General features: G+C 39.0%; 1 protein-coding gene across 2 annotated transcripts in view; it reads right to left on the bottom strand.

The window, feature by feature from the left end:
• MAP2K5 (mitogen-activated protein kinase kinase 5) overlaps positions 1 to 23,871 on the bottom strand; it is a 263,415-nt gene that overhangs the window by 211,734 nt on the left and 27,810 nt on the right. For both annotated transcript variants that reach the window (XM_030875161.3, XM_060294075.2), the window contains exons 4-7: positions 18,011 to 18,080; positions 13,607 to 13,647; positions 12,566 to 12,633; positions 4,191 to 4,239 (exon numbers count right to left, since the gene is read on the bottom strand). In XM_030875161.3, coding sequence (XP_030731021.1) covers positions 4,191 to 4,239; positions 12,566 to 12,633; positions 13,607 to 13,647; positions 18,011 to 18,080 — 228 coding nt within the window. The remainder of the gene's footprint in view (positions 1 to 4,190; positions 4,240 to 12,565; positions 12,634 to 13,606; positions 13,648 to 18,010; positions 18,081 to 23,871) is intronic.

The following is a 23,871-nucleotide window of genomic DNA, read 5'->3' on the forward strand; positions in this document are numbered from 1 at the left end:
GAGCATATTAATTCAACTTTTCAAAATAAAGCATAGGAACTGTACTCATTATGATACAAAAGTGGGATTTATAAGCCTACAAAGTACAACATTTAAATATTACAGTTGGGATCAAGTATCATAAAAATCACACACTTTTACAACATTTTAAACATATAACCCAATTCGTTTGGGTCATATAACTAGTAAATAGCAACTAGCCAAGGTGAGAACTCAGTCTTTCAGGTTACTCTGCTCAGTGCTCTACCTTAGCAGTTGATCTCATGTGTAAGTACAGAGGGACATCCTCTCCATCAATGGTGCCTGGTCCATAGGAAGGAAAATAATCAAATGAAGGGCACTCAAAAGTTAAAAGCGATTTCATCAACTACGATATTTGCTTTTAAGAAGAGAAATCACATAGCTCTCTAGATAAAAAAGAGGTAAAAGAAAGTTTTTATTCAATAAAGATACCAAATAATTTAAACATATAAATCAGTTTCCTTGTTTTGACTAAAAAAAAAAAGCAAATGAAAGGCAGAATAATAGATGTGAGGGAGAAGGGAGAAAAAACCCTGAGAGTTACAATGACGTGTCAACTGCCGCAACGGCAAATGACCTGGGAGAGGTGATTGGCACTGGGCTCTGCTACTGCTGCTGAAAGAGAGGTGGGGGCTGTGAAAGAACGTGGACGTGACACCCCAGGGGGCGGAAAGGTTGTGTCTGTGCAGGGAGGGGAGGTGCCATGCAGTTTGGACTTACACAGTCTCATTCATCTATGTTTAGGTCTTCGTATGGGATCTGAGACGAACCATAAGAATCTAAGAGTTTTATGTACTGGTAATAGGACACTCTTTAAAGCTAACTTTACAGTCGAATACTATTTTTCTTTCTCCTTTTTTTTTTTTTCTAAACACAGAAAGTTTTTTAAAGGCATCTGAAGTTCTCAAAATAACAGCCAAACATGAAGCAGGATTAGAATTATTTCTCGTTTTGTGACTTCACAGTACATTTATACTTGATTTACCAGAAATAGAAAAATACTGTCAACCTCTCCTACAAATTATAAAAAACAAACAGACGAAAGACAACTTCAGAGATGCAAAGGTCAAAGTCATACATCCTTGGAGTGACTGTACTGTTTTAATCCTTTAAATTGACCCACTGGGCCATTTCTAATCAGTTTCAAATCAAGGGCCAACGTTAAACAGATGATACTGCACTACAACTGAAGTGGGAAAAACACACCCAGAAAACACATCAGTGGCGCTGATTTATAGCTCTCAGTACAACTTGCCAAAAATACCTTATGATTTGTTTTTTTTTAAGCTGGAAAAAAGGAATCCTCCCTCACAAAGCAATTACAGAAGAACAATGTCTCCATTCCAAAGACTAAATGTTAAACTTTTTAAAGTGTTTAATATAATGTTAACGAAATTAATGGGGAAAATCAAATGGAATTCAATTATAGATCAGCAAAGAAAATATTCTTTGTTTATTGTCTGCCTGTGTTAAGAAGAATCAGTACCTATTGCTTATAAATCATTAAAATAAAAAAGCTCAATTAATCCTTATTTTATATGTAAAGGTCTGACAGAAACTAGTCCTATCACCAGACCTTTGCTTCACAAATCGAAGCAATAATAGTTTCAGAAAGCAGTCACACTCTATGAGCAGACAATTGGAGAGATTTAGTAAATCCCACTTTATAGAGCAGAGACTAATCGGAAAACACAAGCCAGTCAAATGTTTCTTATGAACTGTTGACACTATATCAATGCTGAATCAATTGGTGGCATTTACTCTGAGTGACAGAAAAGAAATAAATATTTATATCACATAACCTATATCAATGAACCCAGGCAGAAAGCTATTTCTAACCTGTCAATATTTGATTATCTTGAAGAATCATGTCCCTTTCTTTAAATGATTAATATGAATTCCTTATTAAATCTAAGTGGAGGCTAGTGGAAAGGCAAATCATTATTAATGCTTGAGAGCATAAACCACTAAAAGAAAAAACTATGCTCAAGTGTTAAGGTATCGTTAAATGTGACTTACATCTTCCATATCAAGTGGTGTCAGTGTTCAGCCCACAAATTTATTGATGCCACACTGTGCACATTACCTCACTGCAATGCAATCTCACTCACTCTTTAGTTACCTGATAGTACCAAGGACTGAGGAATTAAGAGGAGGAGGTATTTTGAAGACTTCCAAAGGTGGGAGTTGTTTTGTACTGTTCGTTTTCGTGAATAAAAGTAAACATAACAATGGCTAATCCTTAAAAGAAAGGAAATGCCATACTGTTTAATGTGGGATTATCACATTCCCAAGGGAAAGCAATAAACAATCTTTAAGTGTCAAAAATCATTGCCATGACAATCTTCCACCAAAGAGAATCTCCCTACCAAGAGCACTAAGATATTTATGGTACTAGGTTCAGAACACTAGGAATATTTCAGAATGTTTATTTTTTGCCCTGGAAATAACTGTTTTTCATTTTTGAAAGAGGAATCTATGACAGGTTATTTTCCATTGCCTGGGTTGAACAAATGTAGTTAAAGCTTCTTAATTTATGTCAATTTTGAAATATATTTTCCAGCTGAAGAACACTAGTAACTCACACATAAATTACAGTTAGTAACTAGGATGCAAACATGTTGGAGATACATGAATATCGCAGGCTCAATATTTCAGCTTTTAGTCACGTTAACGCCAAGTGCTAGAGGCATGTAAGAAATACACCTGCAGAACCATGTATGCTTCCCTCCGGTGGGGAGAAGAGGGAGAACAAGAGGACAATAATGGGCTTGGCAGTGACCAGAAGGAGAGAGAAGGGCAACCAGGTTTTGTTTCATGTTTCCGAAAACACGCAGGGCACTAGGGGAACATGTATGTGGACCTCAATCTAAACAAAACTTTGGCTGCTTAAAGTTAAAAGTACTATTAGATAAATATGAAATATGGGGACCATTAAGATTATACATACAACATACATACATATGTTGCATATACATACAACACCAGATTCTCCTTAGCCGTATATTGAATAGTTAAGGACTAGAATTCACACACTACAGATGATGATCAGGTGTCAAAACCAGATCAACTCACTTTTTCTAACTGTATTCAAGGGATTCCAGGCTAAACAAGTAAGGCTTCCAGAAGTACCACCATACAGTCCTTGTTTTAAGGCACGCACATCTATTAGGCCACAAAGTTACAGGTGATACTAAAGGACAAGCATGAGGACCCAGCTTTGTCTTCTTGACATGCTCCACTACAAGTACCTGATTCATGAAATGCCAATGAGGACTGGAGAGGTCAGCATGTGAAAGCACTGAATAAGCATCTGAGATAATTAAGATTTCAGCCTTCGAAACATGGACGGGAAGTGAACAGCAGTTAAGAAAATCAATAAGAGTCTTTTATTTGTGGTGACACAGATGTCTCAGTCAATAGAGCCTAATAGGCAGGCTTGATCGCGATGGACAGGCGCCTGCCTCCAAGGCTATCAAAGGGCTTCCTCTATAACAAACATTAAAACGCATTTATGTTGCTATTGAAGAATCGAGGACCCTGCAGGTAGCTTAATTTACCAGTGTATGTTTAAAGGCACTATACTATTTCAGATGTGTCAATTTAATTGAATCAAAATTAGTGAGAAATAACTGGGCTGCAGGACTGTTTATCCCTCACTGGCTGGAGTAGGTCATTCTGCTTTAGACGACCAGTCAACTAGGCAAACTGAGGGCTCCTGAAGCCCAGGAATTTTAAATGCCAAAGGTCTGCTGTGACTCTGTTCTCCTAAAATGCCAGTGTTAGTTTCAGGACAAAAGAAGGAACTAAGGTGAGAAAGTAGCAGTTTCTCTTTTTCTCCCTAAAGATAAAGAAAGAAACAGTCACCTCAGGATGCAGGGCCATTTCAACCACCCATGGGTTGACACACTTGTTCAGAACTGATTAACTTTTTTTACACCGAGCTGGCAGCAGGGTGTGTGCATGGTACTTCAATCTGCTGGGAGTGAAACCCATTAGCACAGTTTGAAAAACGTGCTGCAAATTGTTCTGCCAATCAAATTAAGCCGTGTAATTCATTTATGAGAAGAAGAATTTTATAGATCCTTTATCTGCTTATTAAGTTTATGGATACAAAAACTAGACAGCACTAAGTTATTACTATAGTCTTAATATGTAATGACACCTACCTGGCCATTGGCTAATATTTTTTTCAGTTCAGCAGAAGACTTCTTCAAGCTGAAAAGAAAAGACATAGTTTTTAACGGCAAGTTCATCAGCACCTCTGAACACCACTGAAAATTCCAGACTAAAACACACTTTTGTTTTAGGGGTAGACATAGACCACACTACTCTTTTTTTGTGTGTGTGTGGTACACGGGCCTCTCACTGTTGTGGCCTCTCCCGTTGCGGAGCACAGGCTCCGGACGCACAGGCTCAGCGGCCATGGCTCACAGGCCCAGCCGCTCCGCTGCATGTGGGATCCTCCCAGACCGGGGCACGAACCCGTGTCCCCTGCATCGGCAGGCAGACTCTCAACCACTGCGCCACCAGGGAAGCCCCACACTACTCTTTACATCCTTCTCCCTACATAAAATATTTTCTAAAGTAACAGGCCAAATGGCAAAGGTATCGATAAGGGACTGAAACCCCGTTAGTAATCTAAAGCAATAAAAAAGCCTACTGTCATAATGAAGCTAGGCTATTGTATGGAGTATTTCAGAGACCTCTTGTTGCTATTAGTTCTGCTGCCTTTGAGTAGCCTTACAGTGGTTATTTTATGTGGACTCTGTCATCTGCTAAATGTCAAGTACTTAACAATGCACTCTTAGAATGTTCACAGCAAACAAAGATTACAGAACTTCAAAAGATAAAATAATTTAAGTCCTGATTTTGTACTATAGCTAAGAGTTACAATTCAGCTTCCTGGGAAGTAAATGTGTAATAGAAATAAATCCTGGCACTCACTAGCTGTGTGCTCTGGAACAAGATACTTATCCGCTCTGAATCTCAATTACCCCTTTCTATAAAATGGGGGAAATATCAACATTATAGTGTAACCAAGAAAATTAAATATTACAAAAAGCCCTAGCACCTGTTTCTTGCACATAGTAAGTATTAAATCAATTTTAGCTGCCTTCTCTTTCCTTTCCTTTCCTGTAGGTATGAAACCCAGCTTCCGTTGGTATGTAAGAAATATAGAAATCTTCTTCTCTGGACATTTATGACTATGTAAACATTTATGTGGATGAGTTTAGGGAAAGCGGCCAAAAGATGCTGTGAAGTCCTTCTAGCTTTATAATGAGTTATACCTGTACACATCCACCCAGTTAGCAGAGTGGTGCATAAAATAATACCTCCTCCCATCAATGTTCTAATTTGAAATTTAAAGCTTGTTAACTCTATCCTTAATCTATCTACTCTAACCCTCTACCCATCTGCCAAATTAACTCTCTTCCCTTTGGTAGTTATCTGTAGATACCTTTCTTCCCACCACACCCTCTCCCAAGACTGGAAGCTCCCTGAGAACAGATACCACATCTTACTCACCTCTCTATACATTCCATTTCCTTCCCGCTCTCGAACCTAGCCCAATGACTTGGCACATACTAAGTGTCTGATAAGTGATAGTCATTATTCTGGTTGTTATTATATGGTAGTAACACACACACACACACATACACACACACACACTCATTTGGTACCTTTAATAAGTTATATTTGAGAAAACCTCAGACTTCAAGTTTGACCACACTCACGATTCCAAGTTATAATTATTTTTCTTAATAAATACTTCTTAAACTTCTGCTACAGTCAAATGCAAACTATGGAGCCCTAGTCTCTACTTTCCCCAGATTTTATAAAACATGCCTTCAGCCAATGATTCTAAACTTTAATAACATCCTCCCAAGTCTAAGAATTCATGCACTCAAGTGGCAATTAAGAATACTGCAGAATGGGACTAAAGCTGAAATACATCCCCCCCAAAATAAACTGACTAAGATCAGTCCAGTTGAAAACAAAATATTAGCCTCTACCATTTCCTGAATGATGACCATGTGCCACGCACTGTGCTAAATGCTATTACTTAGTATCCTGATCTAATCTTCACAGTAACTATCCCGCTGTGGGTATGCCCTGTGGGGGAAAGTTATTCCTGATACATAAAGAAAACTAAGGTACGAACCTTGTTCAAAGTCTGTCTGTCTTACACACATACTTCTTTTTTCTGGAAAACATCTGGACCCTGATATTGCCATAAATGGTCCCAATTTAATATTTGCAATTATTATAAAAACAGAAATGACCAAACAATGCTCAGGCAATGTTTCTCCACAGATATTCCATTATGTCATGCAACTTAAAATAATAACATTTTGATTCACTGCATTTACAAAACACCTTTCATCCAAGAAACAAAATGTGATTCCTTAATACAACTTCATCAATCTTCTTAACACCAGAGGTAGATAGATGGAAAACTTAATCATCCTAATTTTATAGAAGGAGAAAGCCAGAATGTTTAGGAAAGGCCGTGCCTTGGCAGTGGGACGTGAATTCAGTAACTATGGTTTAGGAACACCATGTGGATTAGTAAGCTCAGTTTAATAAACATATCCACCTAAGGCAAAGACCAATTCATGCTTTGAGAGTAACAGAGGAAAAAACTGATTTTATTCATTATGTCAATATCTGGCTATGAACTTTGGTAAAAAATTATATTTATATATCCTGGCAATTTCTTTGTGCCCCAGTTTACTCAATGTTTTATTTTTATTTATTTATTTATTGGCTGCATTGGGTCTTTGTTGTTGCACACGTGCTCTCTCTAGTTGTGCCGAGCAAGGCTACTCTTCGTTGTGGTGCGTGGGCTTCTCATTGCAGTGGCTTCTCTTGTTGTGGACCACAGGCTCTATGCACGCAGGCTCAGTAGTTGTGGCTCACGGGCTCTGGAGCGCAGGCGCAGTAGCTGTGGTGCACGGGCATAGTTGCTCCACGGCATGTGGGATCTTCCTGGACCAGGGCTCGAACCCACGTACCCTGCATTGTCAGGCGGATCTTTTTCTTTTTTTAAACATCTTTATTGGAGTATAATTGCTTTACAATTGTGTGTTAGTTTCTGCTTTATAACAAAGTGAATCAGCTATACATATACATATATCCCCCATATCTCCTCCCTCTTGTGTCTCCCTCCCACCCTCCCTATCCTACACCTCAAGGTGGTCACAAAGCCCCGAGCTGATCTCCCTGTGCTATGCGGCTGCTTCCCGCTAGCTACCTATTTTACATTTGGTAGTGTATATATGTCCATGTCACTCTCTCACTTCGTCCCAGCTTACCCTTCCCCCTCCCCGTGTCCTCAAGTCCATTCTCTACGTCTGCATCTTTATCCTGTCCTACCCTTAGGTTTTTCAGAAAAATAAAATTTATTTTTTTGATTCCATATATATGTGTTAGCATACAGTATTTGTTTTTCTCTTTCTGACTTACTTCACTCTGTATGACAGACTCTAGGTCCATCCACCTCACTACAAATAACTCAATTTTGTTTCCTTTTATGGCTGAGTAATATTCCATTGTATATCTGTGCCACATCTTCTTTATCCATTCATCTGTCAATGGACACTTAGGTTGCTTCCATGTCCTGACTATTATAAATAGTGCTGTAATGAACATTGTGGTACATGATTCTTTTTGAATTATGGTTTTCTCAGGGTATAGGCCCAGTAGTGGGATTGCTGGGTCATATGGTAGTTCTATTTGTAGTTTTTTAAGGAAGCTCCATACTGTTCTCCAGTGGCTGTATCAATTTACATTCCCACCAACAGTGCAAGAGGGTTCCCTCTTCTCCACACCCTTTCCAGCATTTACTGTGTGTAGATTTTTGGATGATGGCCATTCTGACTGGTGTGAGGTGATACCTCATTGTAGTTTTGATTTGCATTTCTCTAATGATTAGTGATGTTGAGCATCCTTTCATGTGTTTGTTGACAATCTGTATATCTTCTTTGGAGAAATATCTATCTAGAAATATCTATATCTGGTAGCCTGATTCCTCCAGCTCCATTTTTCTTTCTCAAGATTGCTTTGGCTATTCGGGGTCTTTTGTGTTTCCATACAAACTGTGAAATTTTTTGTTCTAGTTCTATGAAAAATGCCAGTGGTAGTTTGATAGGGATTGCACTTAATCTGTAGATTGCTTTGGGTACTAGAGTCATTTTCACAATGTTGATTCTTCCAATCCAAGAACGTGGTACATCTCTCCATCTGTTGTATCATCTTTAATTTCTTTCATCAGTGTCTTAGTTTTCTGCATACAGGTCTTTTTTCTCCTTAGGTAGGTTTATTCCTACCTATTTTATTCTTTTTGTTGCAATGGTAAATGGGAGTGTTTCCTTGATTTCTCTTTCAGATTTTTCATCACTAGTGTATAGGAATGCAAGAGATTTCTGTGCATTAATTTTGTATCCTGCTACTTTACCAAATTCATTGATTAGCTCTAGTAGTTTTCTGGTAGCATCTTTAGGATTTGGCAGGTGGATTCTTAACCACTGCGCCACCAGGGAAGTCCCTCAGTGTTTTATTTATCTGCATGGTCACAGTGACTTGAACTATCCAAAAATCACTTTTAAAAACACTTTAAAATTTTAATGTGATACAAATGACATTTTAAGGGGACACTGAGATACCCAAAGAAGAGTAAAAGGGCGAGGGGACCAGAAATAATGTTGTATCAGAAAAGCTGAATGAGTTTGGAGAATTTAATTCAGAGACAAGATTTAAAGGGAATATAAATTCATTTGTCCACTCATTTATTCAGGAATTACCGACTATCACCTATGTGCCAAGCATCCTCCTGGGAACTGAGGATTCAACAATGAATACATCTGAGCAGTATCCCATTTATATATGTACCATATCTTCTTTATCCATTCAAAACCGTAATGGAAAAAAAAATATAAAAGAATATATATATATGTATACATATATATATCTAACTGAATCACTTTGCTGTACAACAGAAATTAACCCATTGTAAATCAACTATACTTCAATAAAATAAAATAAACAATGACTATGCTACAGTCACTGCCCTCAAGGAGTACAGAATCTATTGGGGGACAGGAGTGATTATAATACAATGTGCTAACCACTACAGTAAAAGCAAGCACAGGGAGACATTGGGAATTCATAGAAGGAGTACCTGGCGTAGACTGGGAGGTGGGCAATAATCAGGAACAGTTTTCAGAAGAAGATAACATCTTTGTTCATCAAAGATGACAAAGGTTAGCCGGAATGAAGGCAAAGAAGGGAATGGATTAAAAGAAGAAAGCAGGAAAGAGGCAGCAGTGGATGTGAAGGCCCAGTAGTGAGAGGAAATGTGATCCATTAAGGGGACCATGTATTCATCAGCAAAGCTGAACCATCAGTTGGAAGGGGGGAGTGGCAGGCTAGGGGGCTAGAGTGAGCAGAGGACCCACACATGGCAGGCCATGGTTCACCTGCTGTGGAGGGTACAGTTTGTCCTGAAGGTTGTGAGGAGCAGTAAAGGGGGGAATGATGGGTTCAGAACATGCACTAGCAAGACCACTCTGGCTGCAGTGTGGAGGAGGGACTGCAATGGGGCAACACGGGAGGTTATAGCAGTAATCTAGGGAGCCTGATCTACCTTTTCAACAACAGAGATGCTGGCAAGTAGACAGACTCCACAGTGATTCAGAAGGTAGAACCTATAAATAGAGGGACTGACTGGATGGGAGTCAGTGACTTGAGGGAGACCCAGGAAGCAGTGAATGATGCCTGGTGGGTCCCCTGGAGTTAGCATCCAGGTGGACGTGGGAGAATTTACTGAGACAGGAAACCCAGGAGAAGAAGTATGTTTGGAGGGAAGATGACTAGTAGAGCTATTACCTAGAAGAGGGAACAGCCCTGTTCTGAGGGCTAAACTCAAATCTTTACGAGTGGGTGCTAAAGGGACACAAATCTCAGCTCACAAAAAGAACGTTCTGAGACATAGCTACATGAACATGGAACGGGTACCTCAGCCAATAAAGTGCATTCCTGCCACAGGGCTGTTCAGGAAGAGCCTGGATGACCATCTGGCAAGGAGTGGGGAGTCGGGCACCTAAGGAGAGCAGCATTAGATGGGGGCCTCTCCTTCTCATGCTTCACACCACAGGCAAGAGTCTTCTATAAACAACGAGCTGGCCATGGCACTCTGTTGAAAGTCGTCTAACAGCTTGCCAATACACTGAGGGGAAAGCTCAAACACCAGGCCCCAGGAGCCAGCTCCTGTCACCTCCTTTTCTCCTATCACTCCTACTGTTCTCCCCACCTTTCCATTCCCTCCCCCAGCCCAGCACCCCTCCCTGGGCTCCAGCCTAACTGGCCTTCTTCTGAACACATGGAGCTCCTTCCACCCAACGGCCTTCACTTACTCTCCCCACCCTCTGAAATGCCCTTCTCTGGCTCTTGATGTGGCTAGGTATTTCTCATCCTTCAGGCCCAAGTGGAATGCCACTCTCCCCTGGGCACCCCGTCCAAATCTAAACACAATCCTGCCCAGTGTTCTCTCACTTCAAAATCTGCTTGTTTCCTTCATAACACTAATTATAAAGTATAATTATTTGTATACTGGGGGGAGGTGGTCTGTATGCCTATGAGACAGTGAGCTCCAGAGGATAAGGACCACATTGTATTCCTAGTGGGTAGGACAGCACTGAATAAATAGGAGGCATTCGATAAATACTTTTGATTAGTTATCAATATGGGGCACAGAACATGGTCAACCTAGGGTGGCATATTAAAATCACCTGTAGGACTTTTTCAAACTGCATTCCTCCCATAACAAAAATCACTTCTGGAGCAAACTACCATTACTATTTAGGAGGCTGTCATATCCCTAAAGGAAGATGCTGCAACAAAGGGCTGAGAACCACTAGATCAGATAGTCTCTTTCCAGCCCAAAGATGTTATAATACTCTGTGAATATAAATGATAGTTTTTAAAAAGCCAAGCTAATTCACTTTGGTTTTGGTTAAAACCAAATCTGAGAGAGCTGAAAAGTTATCCTGCTGCTTCTCTGCCTTACTGTCTTTTTCAACTCCATCCTGCTTTTTATACCATGATGAACTTTGACCTAAAACACCAGGAAAAGTCCTTGTTTTCACTCAAGGCTAACAGTCAGTCTGTCTGAATAACATTTTTTCTAGAAGTAGTGGTAATAATTAGAGGCCCTGCCCTCTTCGAGCTGAATGTAACAAATGACCCTCAGTCCCCATGCCTCTACTCGGCGGACATGGCTCTCATGCCCAAGAAGCATGAAAAGAGAAGCCTCAGAGCATCGTCTGGCAGGGCCAAGCACTTGGATGAGGACTAAAAGACCTACCCCTCAGGACCACAAGACAGGTGATCCACTGGTGAATAACCAGTGGATGTATTTTAATACAGAATAAATTGTTTAAGAAGGAAACACACTCTAAGAGTAGTGTGTTCATAGCAGGAAAGCTGTGCGTAAGATATACTGACACTATAATAAAGCAATCAAGGAAGTGACTTTTGGGGAGGGGACAGGAGAGTAGAGAGAGAGTCAGAAGGAGAGACTTTAAATTACCTGCAGAAAAGCCCAGTGGCAAAAGAACCAAGACACTGGGTGGAGGGGGTAAGGAGGGGCACGGAAGGGAAAGTAGAAGCCTAAGCTACATCTCAGCAGATAAGGGCTGTGCAAACACTGACTACTGCCCTAAACCCAGAAAGACCTGGGCACACAATGGAAGCGTGATCCGGCTCAATGATGGCTTTTCAGTCACCAGTGTGAATACATACACACAGAGCAATCACCTTCAAGTGTCATCTTCAAGTACAGTAATAAGATGTTAACCAGCTGAATAACTGAATATGTAACAAATATGATCTAGAATTCCTTCAGCTTAAGCAGGTCATTCTACTTGAGAACCTTAATCTTCTGGAAGTAAGTTCTCAGGTCTGTCAGAAGAACACTTTGAAGAGGCTCAAGTCTTTAGTATCCCTCCCAGTATGGGACAATGTTAGCATGAATTAATGAAAATTATCTTCCTTCTGTAATAGCTCAATCTCTTGTGCAGCAAAGATACATAAATGGACAACTTGGCTGGTCAATTTAAATTTCACCACATTACTCTTTCCTTGCCTCTTTCTGGGAAAGATATCAGTGAAGCATGACACTGCCAAAAGATGGACACGCAAGACAAAAATAATAAGCATTATACAAACCAGATCATCAAAGCATGGAAACAGTCAAAGGCACTGAATCTTCTGTTTCTGCATTATCTGGAGACTGAAGGAAAACCATTCCACAGACCAAAATAAATAGTTCAACATGTCTAATTTTATCTTTCTCTATGAGGTCCTTTCTTTTCAGTCAATACATAGCTAGGGTTACTTAACTGGTCAGATTTCTTCTTAGCCACATACACACTTTTGAGGTCTTATAAAAAAAAAGAGATGTCATCCCACAAGCCTCTTCTTCACTCCCAACTATGTAGATATTCACGCTCAGAGGCACATGTCACTCGCTCGCTCTCACCTATTGCTTGGAAGTGAATCTGAGACTGCTGGGCTGCTGTGTTGAGAGGATCCAGCCCGGGTATTCACCTACAAGTAAAGAAAGGATCTTGATCAGTCTGTGTTCTGAGGACACAGTTCTAATTAACCTGTAATTTGCCACAAATTTCTCATTTCACTATGAAGGTTAATTAGCTTTTTACCAGACAGACCCATGGTTGGAGTCTATTCAGTATATAGGTTATAAAAACTGTACAACCTGTATATTACATAATACTTTGTTCCTGTCATTATTCAAATACTTAAATAGTGCTGAAAAAGCGAGAGATAAACTGGGGACATTTTCAATTCACTGTCTAAAATTGAAGTCAATTCTAGTGAAAAAATTCAGTTCACTGTTTCTTTTTGTTTTATATAAAAAACAGTATCTTCAAAAAAGTATATTAAGAATACATCCAAGGGTTAGTAGTGAACCTCACGATATCATACCCCTTCAGCTTTAAAACCAGGCAGAACATTGCAGAATGTTTCTTATTCACTGAAAAATGAGGTCCAAGTAATTAATTATAAAACGCTTGAGTCTAATACAATAGACAGTTTTTCTTTTAAATGTAAAGCCTTAAGCAGAAATCCAGAATTCAAAATATGCAGAACAATGAAAGGACATTAAATAGATATATGTTTCTAGCATAAACATGTCAAAAGAAGAGGGGGGTATTCTGTGTGCAATATGCTTATGTGCTTAATTAATCACTGAAATGAAGTCTATATTTTTACTCAAGTAAATCTTTGTAGAGACCAGTACCCAGGATCATCCTGAAGAAATAGACCAACAAAAGAATTCCAAATAATAATTTTTTTTAAATAGGGCATCAAAACCCCAATATGTACACATATTGAACAAATACTAATGAATCCCCCTCCACAACCCATTTTAAAAAAAAAAAAAAAAGGAACGCTTGTCAGAGCTTGAGAAAGTGCAGTTTTATTTGACATTTCAATAAGTGGAACACAGCATTACAAATCCATCTAACTTTACTGAAACAATTATTGAAATTCGTACCTTCAGGCCATGTATGTTCCGTTCCCCAGGAGGCTTGCAGGCTGAAACAGTAATTGACTAAATTGTAGAACACATCAGGGCCATTTACAAATTTGCTCAAAATGAATCGTTTAAAAAGAAATGAGGGTGACACCAAAATTAGCAGAGAGAAATGATTGAAAAGTGGCTCCCAAGACCCAAAGTGGGAATTATGAACCAGGGTTTTTAACTTGCAGGAGTGAGCATTTATAAATGCAAAGAGCTTTCTGACACCACCTCATATAAATTCCAATTTCTGCTTAAAACATATAAAAATCAAGTTAACTGAGCTAAAATGATTAGATTCCTTTCATAATTCAAATTTCTCCCATCATCTTTCCTCACTCTATTACATTGTATATCTGTTATCACTTAATACTACAATGAAAATAGCTGGGGTTTTTGGAGGGGAGTGGGAGGAGGATCTTTTAACGCCAAAACAATTGCTAGAGATTCTAAGATGAAATATTTAAGTTTGAACATCAGTTTGCAAAGCAGTAAGCAGTCAAATTTGTTAGAATATAGATATACCATTAATTTCATGACATTTCTTGCAAATCTTGACATTTGCTAACATTTAAGTCTAAACATAAAGCAGTACCAGCGAAAATAATATTAATTTCCTGACACCATCTTGAGTTACAGGTTAGTACTTTTCCAATTCAGCAAATGCTTCTTCATCAAATGTTAAAAAAAATAAAGTGCTTCCTGCCCATGTTATAGGCTGCTTCCATCTGAAAACTACAGTGTCCTACATATTATATGTTAAGGGGCCGTCAATTTTGATTGATTGTTTGGGAAAGGATGAATTTGATTTTTTTTTTTTTTTTTTTTGCTCCTTTCTCAGATGTACATGTATTTTCCTCTGTTTCTGACAAGAAATCGAGCTGTTTAATAAGAAGAAGATGTGGCTAATAATTACAAAGCACATCAGTTGCTTTAGGTTTGTGTATTTCAAATATATTCAAAGTCATTATGTTATTTTCCTTAAAAAAAAATCTAAACCTCAATAAAGGATTTTTATTTGTTTTTCTAAAATACGTTAAAATTAAGACTCCAAATCCTCTTTCCTAAAGATGGAAATTAACTTTTTGAACAAAACAACAGTCACATACATCTGATGCTTGGTCCTTTAGGGACCATTAATACTTCCTAAAACAACACTTCAGAGCATTTCCTCTGAAGTAGCCAGTGCATTATAAACTTCATTTAGTAAGAAAGTGGCTAACTAAGGAATTAGAGACAGGCATCAACTCTTATCTCCTACCTTAACATCTGCCTCGCTCCTCAACTGGCTTCTTAAATCTTTATGACTGGAAATCTAAACAGCTCTCAAGGGACTTCCCTGGTGGCACAGTGGTTAAGAATCCACCTGCCAATGCAGGAGACACGGGTTCGAGCCCTAATCCTGGAAGATCCCAGATGCCGCAGAGCAGCTGAGCCCGGGTGCCACAACTACTGAGCCTGCACTCTAGAGCCCGCGTGCCACAACTACTGAAGCCCATGTGCCTAGAGGCTGTGCTCTGCAACAAGAGAAGCCACCGCAATGAGAAGCCAGCGCACCGCAACGAAGAGTAGCCCCCACTCACCACAAGAGAAAGCCCGCGCGCAGCAACGAAGACCCAATACAGCCAAAAATTAATTAATTAAAAAATAAAATAAAAAGTAAACAGTATTCAAAAAAACCCAGTAGCCTCATATTTCCTAAAGTTGTGGAGTCAGAAGTTACTGTAAAGCTAGTGAATTTTCATACTTATTAATAGTTAACATATCTTATAACTACAAAGAGAATTAGCCCTGAGCTGGGAGCTACTATCCAATGCAATTGTGCCACTTGGAATGAGAAGACCTGATGTTTAGAAGAGAATTGTTTTCTCCTGTCCTCTGATTTGCTCAGTCTAGAGATTCTTTTTCACATGGGGCCTGACCACAGAATCTAAGAATCTAAGGTCTGAGAGCCTCTAACCAACTCAGTAGACCCAGGCAATATACCCAATGTCTATACTCTAACTGTAAAAATCTGTATAACCTCTAAATTTATATAAATCTTACATAAAATTTTATATATATTTAGAGATTTATGTAAACTTATATGAAAAATAAAATTGCATAAAATCTATACTTTGTGTAGATAAATAAACAAAAAGCAAAAAACTGTAGAAAACTAAAGACATAGAACAGTATGCACAACACCACACAGATAGGGAGACTGAGTCTCATATTTAAAAAAATTTAAATTTGGCGTGGAACAATTTATTGGAGACTAATAGGTTCTGTCCTAGGACTACATGTGACACTCAAATGTCACATATTTTCTTTAAGAATCTCCTCCCTACAATATACTCTTCTCCACACTCCTACCAAGCCCTCCGAACTACCCCCATGCACACTCTACTAATATTTTAACCTACATAAGAGCATACAGCCCTTCTACTCTAAGCAAATTACAACTCAAACAAAATTCTTATTCAAAGGGTATATTAACCACTTAAAAATTGTGACTCTGAAGTTACTTAACATCTCTGAACCTTAATATTCTCAAGTATAAAATGGAAGCAATAATAATAGGCATGACTGTTGGGAGAACTAGAAATGGTGACACACAAAGCAATATTAGTGTCTGAACAGAGAAGATGGCTAAAAATGGCTGTTATTATCATGGGAGGGGCACAATGATATGGACAGGGACACTGACAGGGGCTGTTCACAAGATAAAAGAAAACAAACAGAACTTAGAAAGATTCTGGATGAAGAGAAGTAAATACTTACTGGAAAAAAAGAAAAAATGAAGGCCCTCAGCATTAGAATTATAATTCTCCAGGATACTTTCTGGGGTTTGCTACAAAAGAGCTATAAAGTCATCCAGTAGGAAAGCAATGAATGGAAATTTCCAGCTGGTAAAAAAAATACTCCTTGTGGAGAAACAATTTTGAAACTTGCCCAAATTCTCTGGTTATTGAAAATATTAAGAAATAATCTGTACCCTGTTCTTGGCTTAATACACAGAAATGGCAACATTTTCTTTCTTTTTTTTTTGCTGTACGCGGGCCTCTCACTGTTGTGGCCTCTCCCGTTGCGGAGCACAGGCTCCAGACGCGCAGGCTCAGCGGCCATGGCTCACGGGCCCAGCCGCTCCGCGGCATGTGGGATCTTCCTGGACCGGGGCACGAACCCGTGTCCCCTGCATCGGCAGGCGGACTCTCAACCACTGCGCCACCAGGGAAGCCCTCTTTTTTTTAGTTTTTAGTCTTCAGGTGCAACAGAACTGAAATAATCATAATCTTGTTTCAGACACGCTATCAACGGCCCAATTTTACTTACTTACTTAGGTCTTTAATTATTAATAATGTACTAAATACTCCTAATGCCACTGCCCATGTTAATGCTAGAAGAACAGCATTACTCTTGAACCCAGATCTTCTCATGCGCTGGAGACTATCAGTGCAAAGAGGAGTCTACTGGTTAATTGAGCTATTCAAACTTCAGAGAGTTACAGGTAATGAAAGTCTAGAATGCTTAATTGGAAAACCCATACCATGATTATTTGTACAGTATCAGTTAACGAAGGTAAGTTTAACTTTTAATTATTTCAATTAAGCTATTTCTAGAAGACTTAGAGAATTTTCTTATCTGTTCCATCAGTTAGAAAACACAGATTTCCAAGTGGGGCAATGTATAATGGGTGAAAGACTTAATGGTTTATATAATTAAACTGTTCTTTTTCACCATTATTCAAATTTTCAGGGAACATTTATATAGAGCTGAGCAATCATATCTGATACAAGGCTAGTACTATCAAACCTAAAGGGAAAAACAAATGATTTAACCAGGTGACCCTCACCTCAAGGGTCACTCTCATTAGCTCATATTTTTGGAAACTTAACAATCGAATTCTTATTTATGAGGATTTTCAATTATTTAGAAAATGTCTCCCCCCAAAATCAAGCACCAAACATTCCACCAAAATATCGCTCCTAAAACCCCCCAGTAAATCTTGGTTTCTGCACTAGCTGAAAGCTTTCTACTCAACAGCAGCTCTGGCTACCATCATGAGCCACAATTTATAAATATCCAAAATTAAAGTCATTCATTTGCCTTGGTTTAGAAACCATGTGGACCCCCAAAGAGTTCTTTAAGCGAATGTAAGTATGTACTTCAAAAACGAAAACCAATCTAGTTAGTTTAATTTACTCTAGTAAATTAGATATTCTATCTGCCATAACTATAATACAGCCTGCAATCCCCACGATAATGAATACTTCTTTTGTTTTTTCAAATTAAGAGCTAAACATCATGTTATGTGCATTTAAACCTTTGGAAAACATAACTGTTGATGAAACAGTTTACTGAAATAATCATTGTTGATTAGAATTTGTTCAACATTACCTCTTGGAAATATCTGCAGAGGCTCTATTAACTGTCCATTTACTTGCTGTTCCATTACTGTGGAATAATACTGCAAAGAGATTATAGAAAGAGATTACTCAGTAATCTATGAATACTGGAACAGACACTTATGGTTTGTTTAATTCATAGTACTTTTGTAAACTACTGGTATATACATATCAACCTCGAGAATTCTTTTTCCCTATTTGCACATCAATATGACTACAGTGAATACTCAGGACTAAAAGTCCAGTATAGTGTTATCCTCCATATTGTCATTTATCTTTAAGAGTAAAAAATGTTGATTAAGATTTTACGTTAGTATCTGATCTCTAGAAATGTTCTGAAAATGACATATACTAAAAATGACACAAGAACTTCCCTGGCGGTCCAATGGTTAAGACTTCGCCTTCCAATGCAGGGGGTGCAGGTTCGATCCCTGGTTGGGGAGCTAAGATCCCACATGCCTCACGGCCAAAAAACCAAAACATAAAACAAAAACGGTCCATGGGGGCTTCCCTGGTGGCGCAGTGGTTGAGAGTCCGCCTGCTGATGCAGGGGACACGGGTTCGTGCCCCGGTCTGGGAGGATCCCACATGCCGCGGAGCGGCTGGGCCCGTGAGCCATGGCCGCTGAGCCTGCGCGTCCGGAGCCTATGCTCCGCAACAGAAGAGGCCACAACAGTGAGAGCCCGGCGTACCGCAAAAAAAAAACAAAAAACAAAAACGGTCCATGTTTAAAAAAAAAAAAAAAAAGAATCTTATAAAAAATAATTTTTAAATAAATTAAAATGACACAAAAAGCATTTTAGTAGAAATTTCTCAAACTGCCTTTTGTTCTTTTTCCCTGGATTTTACAAAGTAAAATGGAGACACCTCACATTTAGCTTGGACCTATACGCCAGTCAGTTAATCAAACATTATTCATATTTGTGTATAAAATGTACAGATAAATGGAAATCAAAATCACAGAGACTGTGGAACAAAGAAACAAGATATGATCCATCCAAAGATGACAGGATTAATATGATAAAAAGATAGCCCAGTTTCAAGCAAACATACCTTTCACGTTTTAGTCTTCTAAATACTTTAGTATAGATCAAATTTCACTTTAAAAATCTGGGCATGAAAAATTAAGTTCCAAGTTCGAAAAGCTTTCATACTCCATCATAAACAAGTTCATTCAGTAGGCTGTATTACGGTCTATCCCCATTTTCTTTAATATCCTAATTGGTGAGCATATGTCCACCTAACTTGCATGTGGCTTCTATGCCCTAACTTTTTTTTTTGGCTGCACCACATGGCATGCGGGATCTTAGTTCCCTGACCAGGGATTGAACCCGCGCCCCCTGCATTGGAAGCACGGAGTCTTAACCACTGTACAGCCAGGGAAGTCCTTGTCCTAACTTTTTTTTAACACTTGACAAACAACAGTGATGTTCTTGGTGGAAAATATCAACGATGAAAACCACTGATTTTGTGTTGTGAGGGGCTGTCACAGAGCAGAATTCCCCTTTAATACTTGTTGCTTCTATATTAAAAAACATAAGCACCTTTTCTACTTAACTATCATATTTTCAGAAAATTCCTCCTTGATAATCATTATTTGCTGACATTCTTTAAAAGTTTCTTTCTAAAAAATATGTACATATATCTTTCTATTGCTTTTATGTAATAATTAAAATTATTACAAGATCAAGTTTATTTTTCCCTTATAAATAAAGGGGAGTTATAAAATTCTACATCATCTTTAGAATCACAAGTTAACAAGTCTAAGGCTCTTTGCCCTAAAAACGAAGTGAAAGTGTACTTTTGATGGCTATGGACTGATATAAGTATACCCTGCCTTCTGAGGACATTCAAACTGTATAGGAAACTGATCCTCTCCTTCTATAGATGTGAAAACTTATACACATAAAGCATAAATATGTGTGATACGCTCTCTGGAATACATACTAAGGCAAATGTCTTTCAGGAAACTATATTCCTTAAAATCACAGAAATATAGTGCTCGCCATTACTCAAGCAGTGATGACAAGTAAATGAAATATCAATCATGTAGGCTGTCAACCTTTTGGGACAGCAATAACTGTTAACAAGTAGTCTGGAAAAATTGTCCGAAAATGACTTGTCCTCAGCACACAAGTATTTGAGGTTTCATGGAAAATTAAGATGCCAGTGGCTATTTGGAACATTGCTCAGGTATTCTTTTTAATGGGAAATTTGCCGGTTATTGATCCACAGCATGTACCCTCTTGCTTCTGGAAGGCTGCAAGCAACTTTCCAATCAGTGGCTGTCAAAAAAATTACTGCCTTTTTATACTGATACAAGACAACAGCAGTGGTGGTGTTCTCCTATAGTTAATGCTTTTCTTTAATTAACTGCTATGTACAATAGGTTAGTAATTTCAGTTACTACTTTACCACAATCCTAGAAATCAAAACAAATAAAATATCCTTATGCTTTATCTAACAAATTATTTACAGAGTTGTGTGAAACTGGCGCTTGGGGTCAAGTTTGAAAACAAATAACCTCAAATGTAAAGGGTCAGAACAGGTGCAAGGCATTTTTTTCCTACTATAAAACCTTGCATGCATGAAATTGACCTGTTTTCCAACTTTATTTATTTACCTCACAAAATATATAAATAAAAATGGCTTCCCTTTCATTTCAAATCAACTGGGAAACTATATATAGTTTTATAATCATTGGAGGAACATTTTAGCAATCTAAAAACATCTCTTTGTACAGTAATTAACACAGCCACGGTAATGATATTAAGTATGCCACTTGACAGTTTCTCCAAAGCAAGTAGCTAGGATTTGTTTTTTGTTTTGTACAGTTCTTCCAAATCCTAGAAACATTTTCTTCTGCTAAAATACTGGGTTTGATCTGTGTTTGCATTATCAGAGAATTTTGTGTTTCACACACCAAGGTAATTCACCATCAAGGACAAACTATAAAGGGTGGTAATTAAACCCATGGTATGGGCCCACTCTAGGCAACCGACCTCTCAGGAGCGGGCCTGGTGAGGGTCGGGGGGCCATCAAGGAGGCACTAGGCCTAGGAGCTCAGGCCACTGCTCACAAGGCATTCCCTAAGAAACAAGAATAAAACGTGGGCCATGTGCAGTACCTCCTGGCACAGAGCAGTCCTGATGAGCCACAAGGCCTGTGCTGCCCAGTGAGATGAGCAAGGCACTTAGAGGAGTTACAGGCTCAAACCCTGGGGTCTCAGTACTGGCCACTTCTAGCTGATGATCTCAGTGAAGAAATGCTCACCTCACCTCAGTTTACTCAGCTGTAAAATGAAGGTGGTATGTACCCACAGGATTACTGTGAAACTCACATGAGAAAACATGAGAACACTTAATAAGCTGCAAAGCAAGTTCTTTTTGGATCTTCATTCTCTCTCAGGGTTTTATACATTCTCCCTTTAAGGGGATCTTTCCAATTTTGCTCTAAATACTGATAAAATAAGCAATAATGCCAAAGACAAGGCTTCCACTAGATAAAAACAAAATGAAAAGACAACCAACCAAACCAAACCAAAATCTAAATCTTTTACGCCAATATACTTAATATGGCTTGGACAGAAAAGTAACAAAGTGACCATGATAACGTTAATGGAGCCATAATTTGACATTATCCAAAAAGCTTCTTAGCTTAATCTCTATAATCCTATCCTGGCTTTCATTACCCCTAACACAAAGTCCTGCACATAGTAGGTGTTTGACAAATATTTACCGATTGAAATGGAGTCCAATCCCGATTCTGCCACTTATTAACCTGTATAGTCTTCAGGAAGTCATTTAACCTCACTGAACCTGAGTTTCCTCTGGATGAGGGTAAAGATACCAACTCTATTACATAGGGTTACTGTGAAGCTCAAAATTAAACTGCAGCAATAGAATTAGTGAAGGCATTTGTAAACTGTAATGATTAGTAGTTGAGGAATTTAAAAGTGAACCTCCTAGTAGTGAAACAATATTAAGCACAGCACTTTCTGAGTAGAAGTGTTACGGAATTTAAAAACACAAAAATGGTTATGTATAACAAGTACAAACCGAACACGTTTGCACTCAAACTGAACACGTCAGCAGCAGTTATAAAACATATTTTCTCTGGTATCCCTTGTAGAATCCATTACATGCAGTAATTGCAGCAATAATCAATAAGCTAACTGAGTAAAAGATTAATCAGTTTTGTGATTGCTAATGGAATCTCCAGTACCAGACTCAGATTAGTTTCAGAGTCCCTCTGAGATGTTCTTCAAAATCCTTAAACAATTTTAATAAGGATGTGACAAAGTTTAACATAGTTATCCAAATATCTAATTAATTTGAAACAGAGGGCCAGATTGAACAAGGGGATAGCAAGTACAAGTTTTGGCTTTGTTCTGTTTGCAAGTTTATCATACAGTGTTCCTATTCGTTATGACCCTAATTCTAACAGCACAACTCAATCAATAATTACATTTTTTTCTTCATGGAAATCTGCCATATAAAAACTTGAATTCCAAAACAGCACAGTTAAACTTTACAAGGCACAAGTTCTCTACTGAAAGGAGAGAAAACAGTGAGAGAGAGATACACAGAAACAACTCTCACTTGTTGAATACCTACTGTGTGTTAGGCTCAACACTGAAACCGAGTCCCCCTAAACCCCCTGCCAAGTTTATGATTAACGTCTCCATCCAAAATTTTATTCCCTTTCTTGTCCCGCCCCCATTCCCCTCAGGACTGAGGAGTATCAAAGAAAAGGGGGGATTGAAACCAAGCAGGACCCTTCGGGGCCATCCTAGGTACAAAAAAGCCCCTCCACACCCCCCGTTTCTTGTTTGTAGAAAAAGGCTTTAGTCTCCTCGGCTTCCCTGAGTTCCAAAGAGCAGACCCAAGCAGTTAACTATTAGGACAACAGAGTCACAGGCCTCCTAGTGCCTCCTCAGGGGATACAGATAACAATCTGATGCAAATCTTTGAGTTGTTCTATAGAAACTAAGACTCCCACCCAGGTGGAGGGAGGATGGTGACTACATGCTGACCACAAGCACTAGACCCCAGACTGGTTGGAACGAGAAGGTTGTGATTCCTTAAACATCACCCTGTTACCTCACCACCAACAAATCAGAAGAAGGTCCACGGGCTGATCAGCTTCCTACGACCCTCTCCCCTCAAACTGTCTTTAAAAACCTTTGCCTGAAAGCTATGGAGGAGTTCGGGTCTTTGGAGCATGAGCTGCCCATTCTCCTGGCTTTGCTCCCTGCAAATAAACCCTCACTTTGCTGCAAACCCCGCTGTCAGAGTTTGGCTTTCTGCACCTCAGGCACAAGAGCCCTTGCTCAGTATCAATACTAGATATTTACATTTATTCATCTAGTTTCTCACAACCCTATCCTATTCTGGGAGTATCATCACCCCTGTTTCACAGATGTAGCAAACGGTTTATCAGTCAACCAAGAAAAATACTTCTTTCATTCTAGTCCATGCACTCAGAACATAAAATGTTTGCTATTTGAGAGTCAAAAGGTAAGTTATCTCCTGTTTCTCGTACCTCAAAACCTTTAACTAAAGCAGGCTACTGGGTGGACTGCTGAGCTGGTGGAAAGCTTCTTCATTCATATCCTGTGTGGGCTAGGCCATGTCACCTGATCTTTCAGAGACTGGGGAAGGCGGCGTGGTGTGATGCAGATACCTGTGCTGGCCGGTGACTTCTCCCTCTTTCTTCAGCAACTCCCCCCGCCTGTCCACGTTTTCCTCCTACCTCTCTTACCACTCTACTCAGCTTCCGGTAAGTGATTCTCTCCCCATCCCTTCTTTAAATGCTCACGTTCCCCATGGTTTTTCATCAACCTTCTTTTTA

This window comes from Globicephala melas, chromosome 2, assembly GCF_963455315.2.
Source record: "Globicephala melas chromosome 2, mGloMel1.2, whole genome shotgun sequence".
Taxonomy (NCBI): domain Eukaryota; kingdom Metazoa; phylum Chordata; class Mammalia; order Artiodactyla; family Delphinidae; genus Globicephala; species Globicephala melas.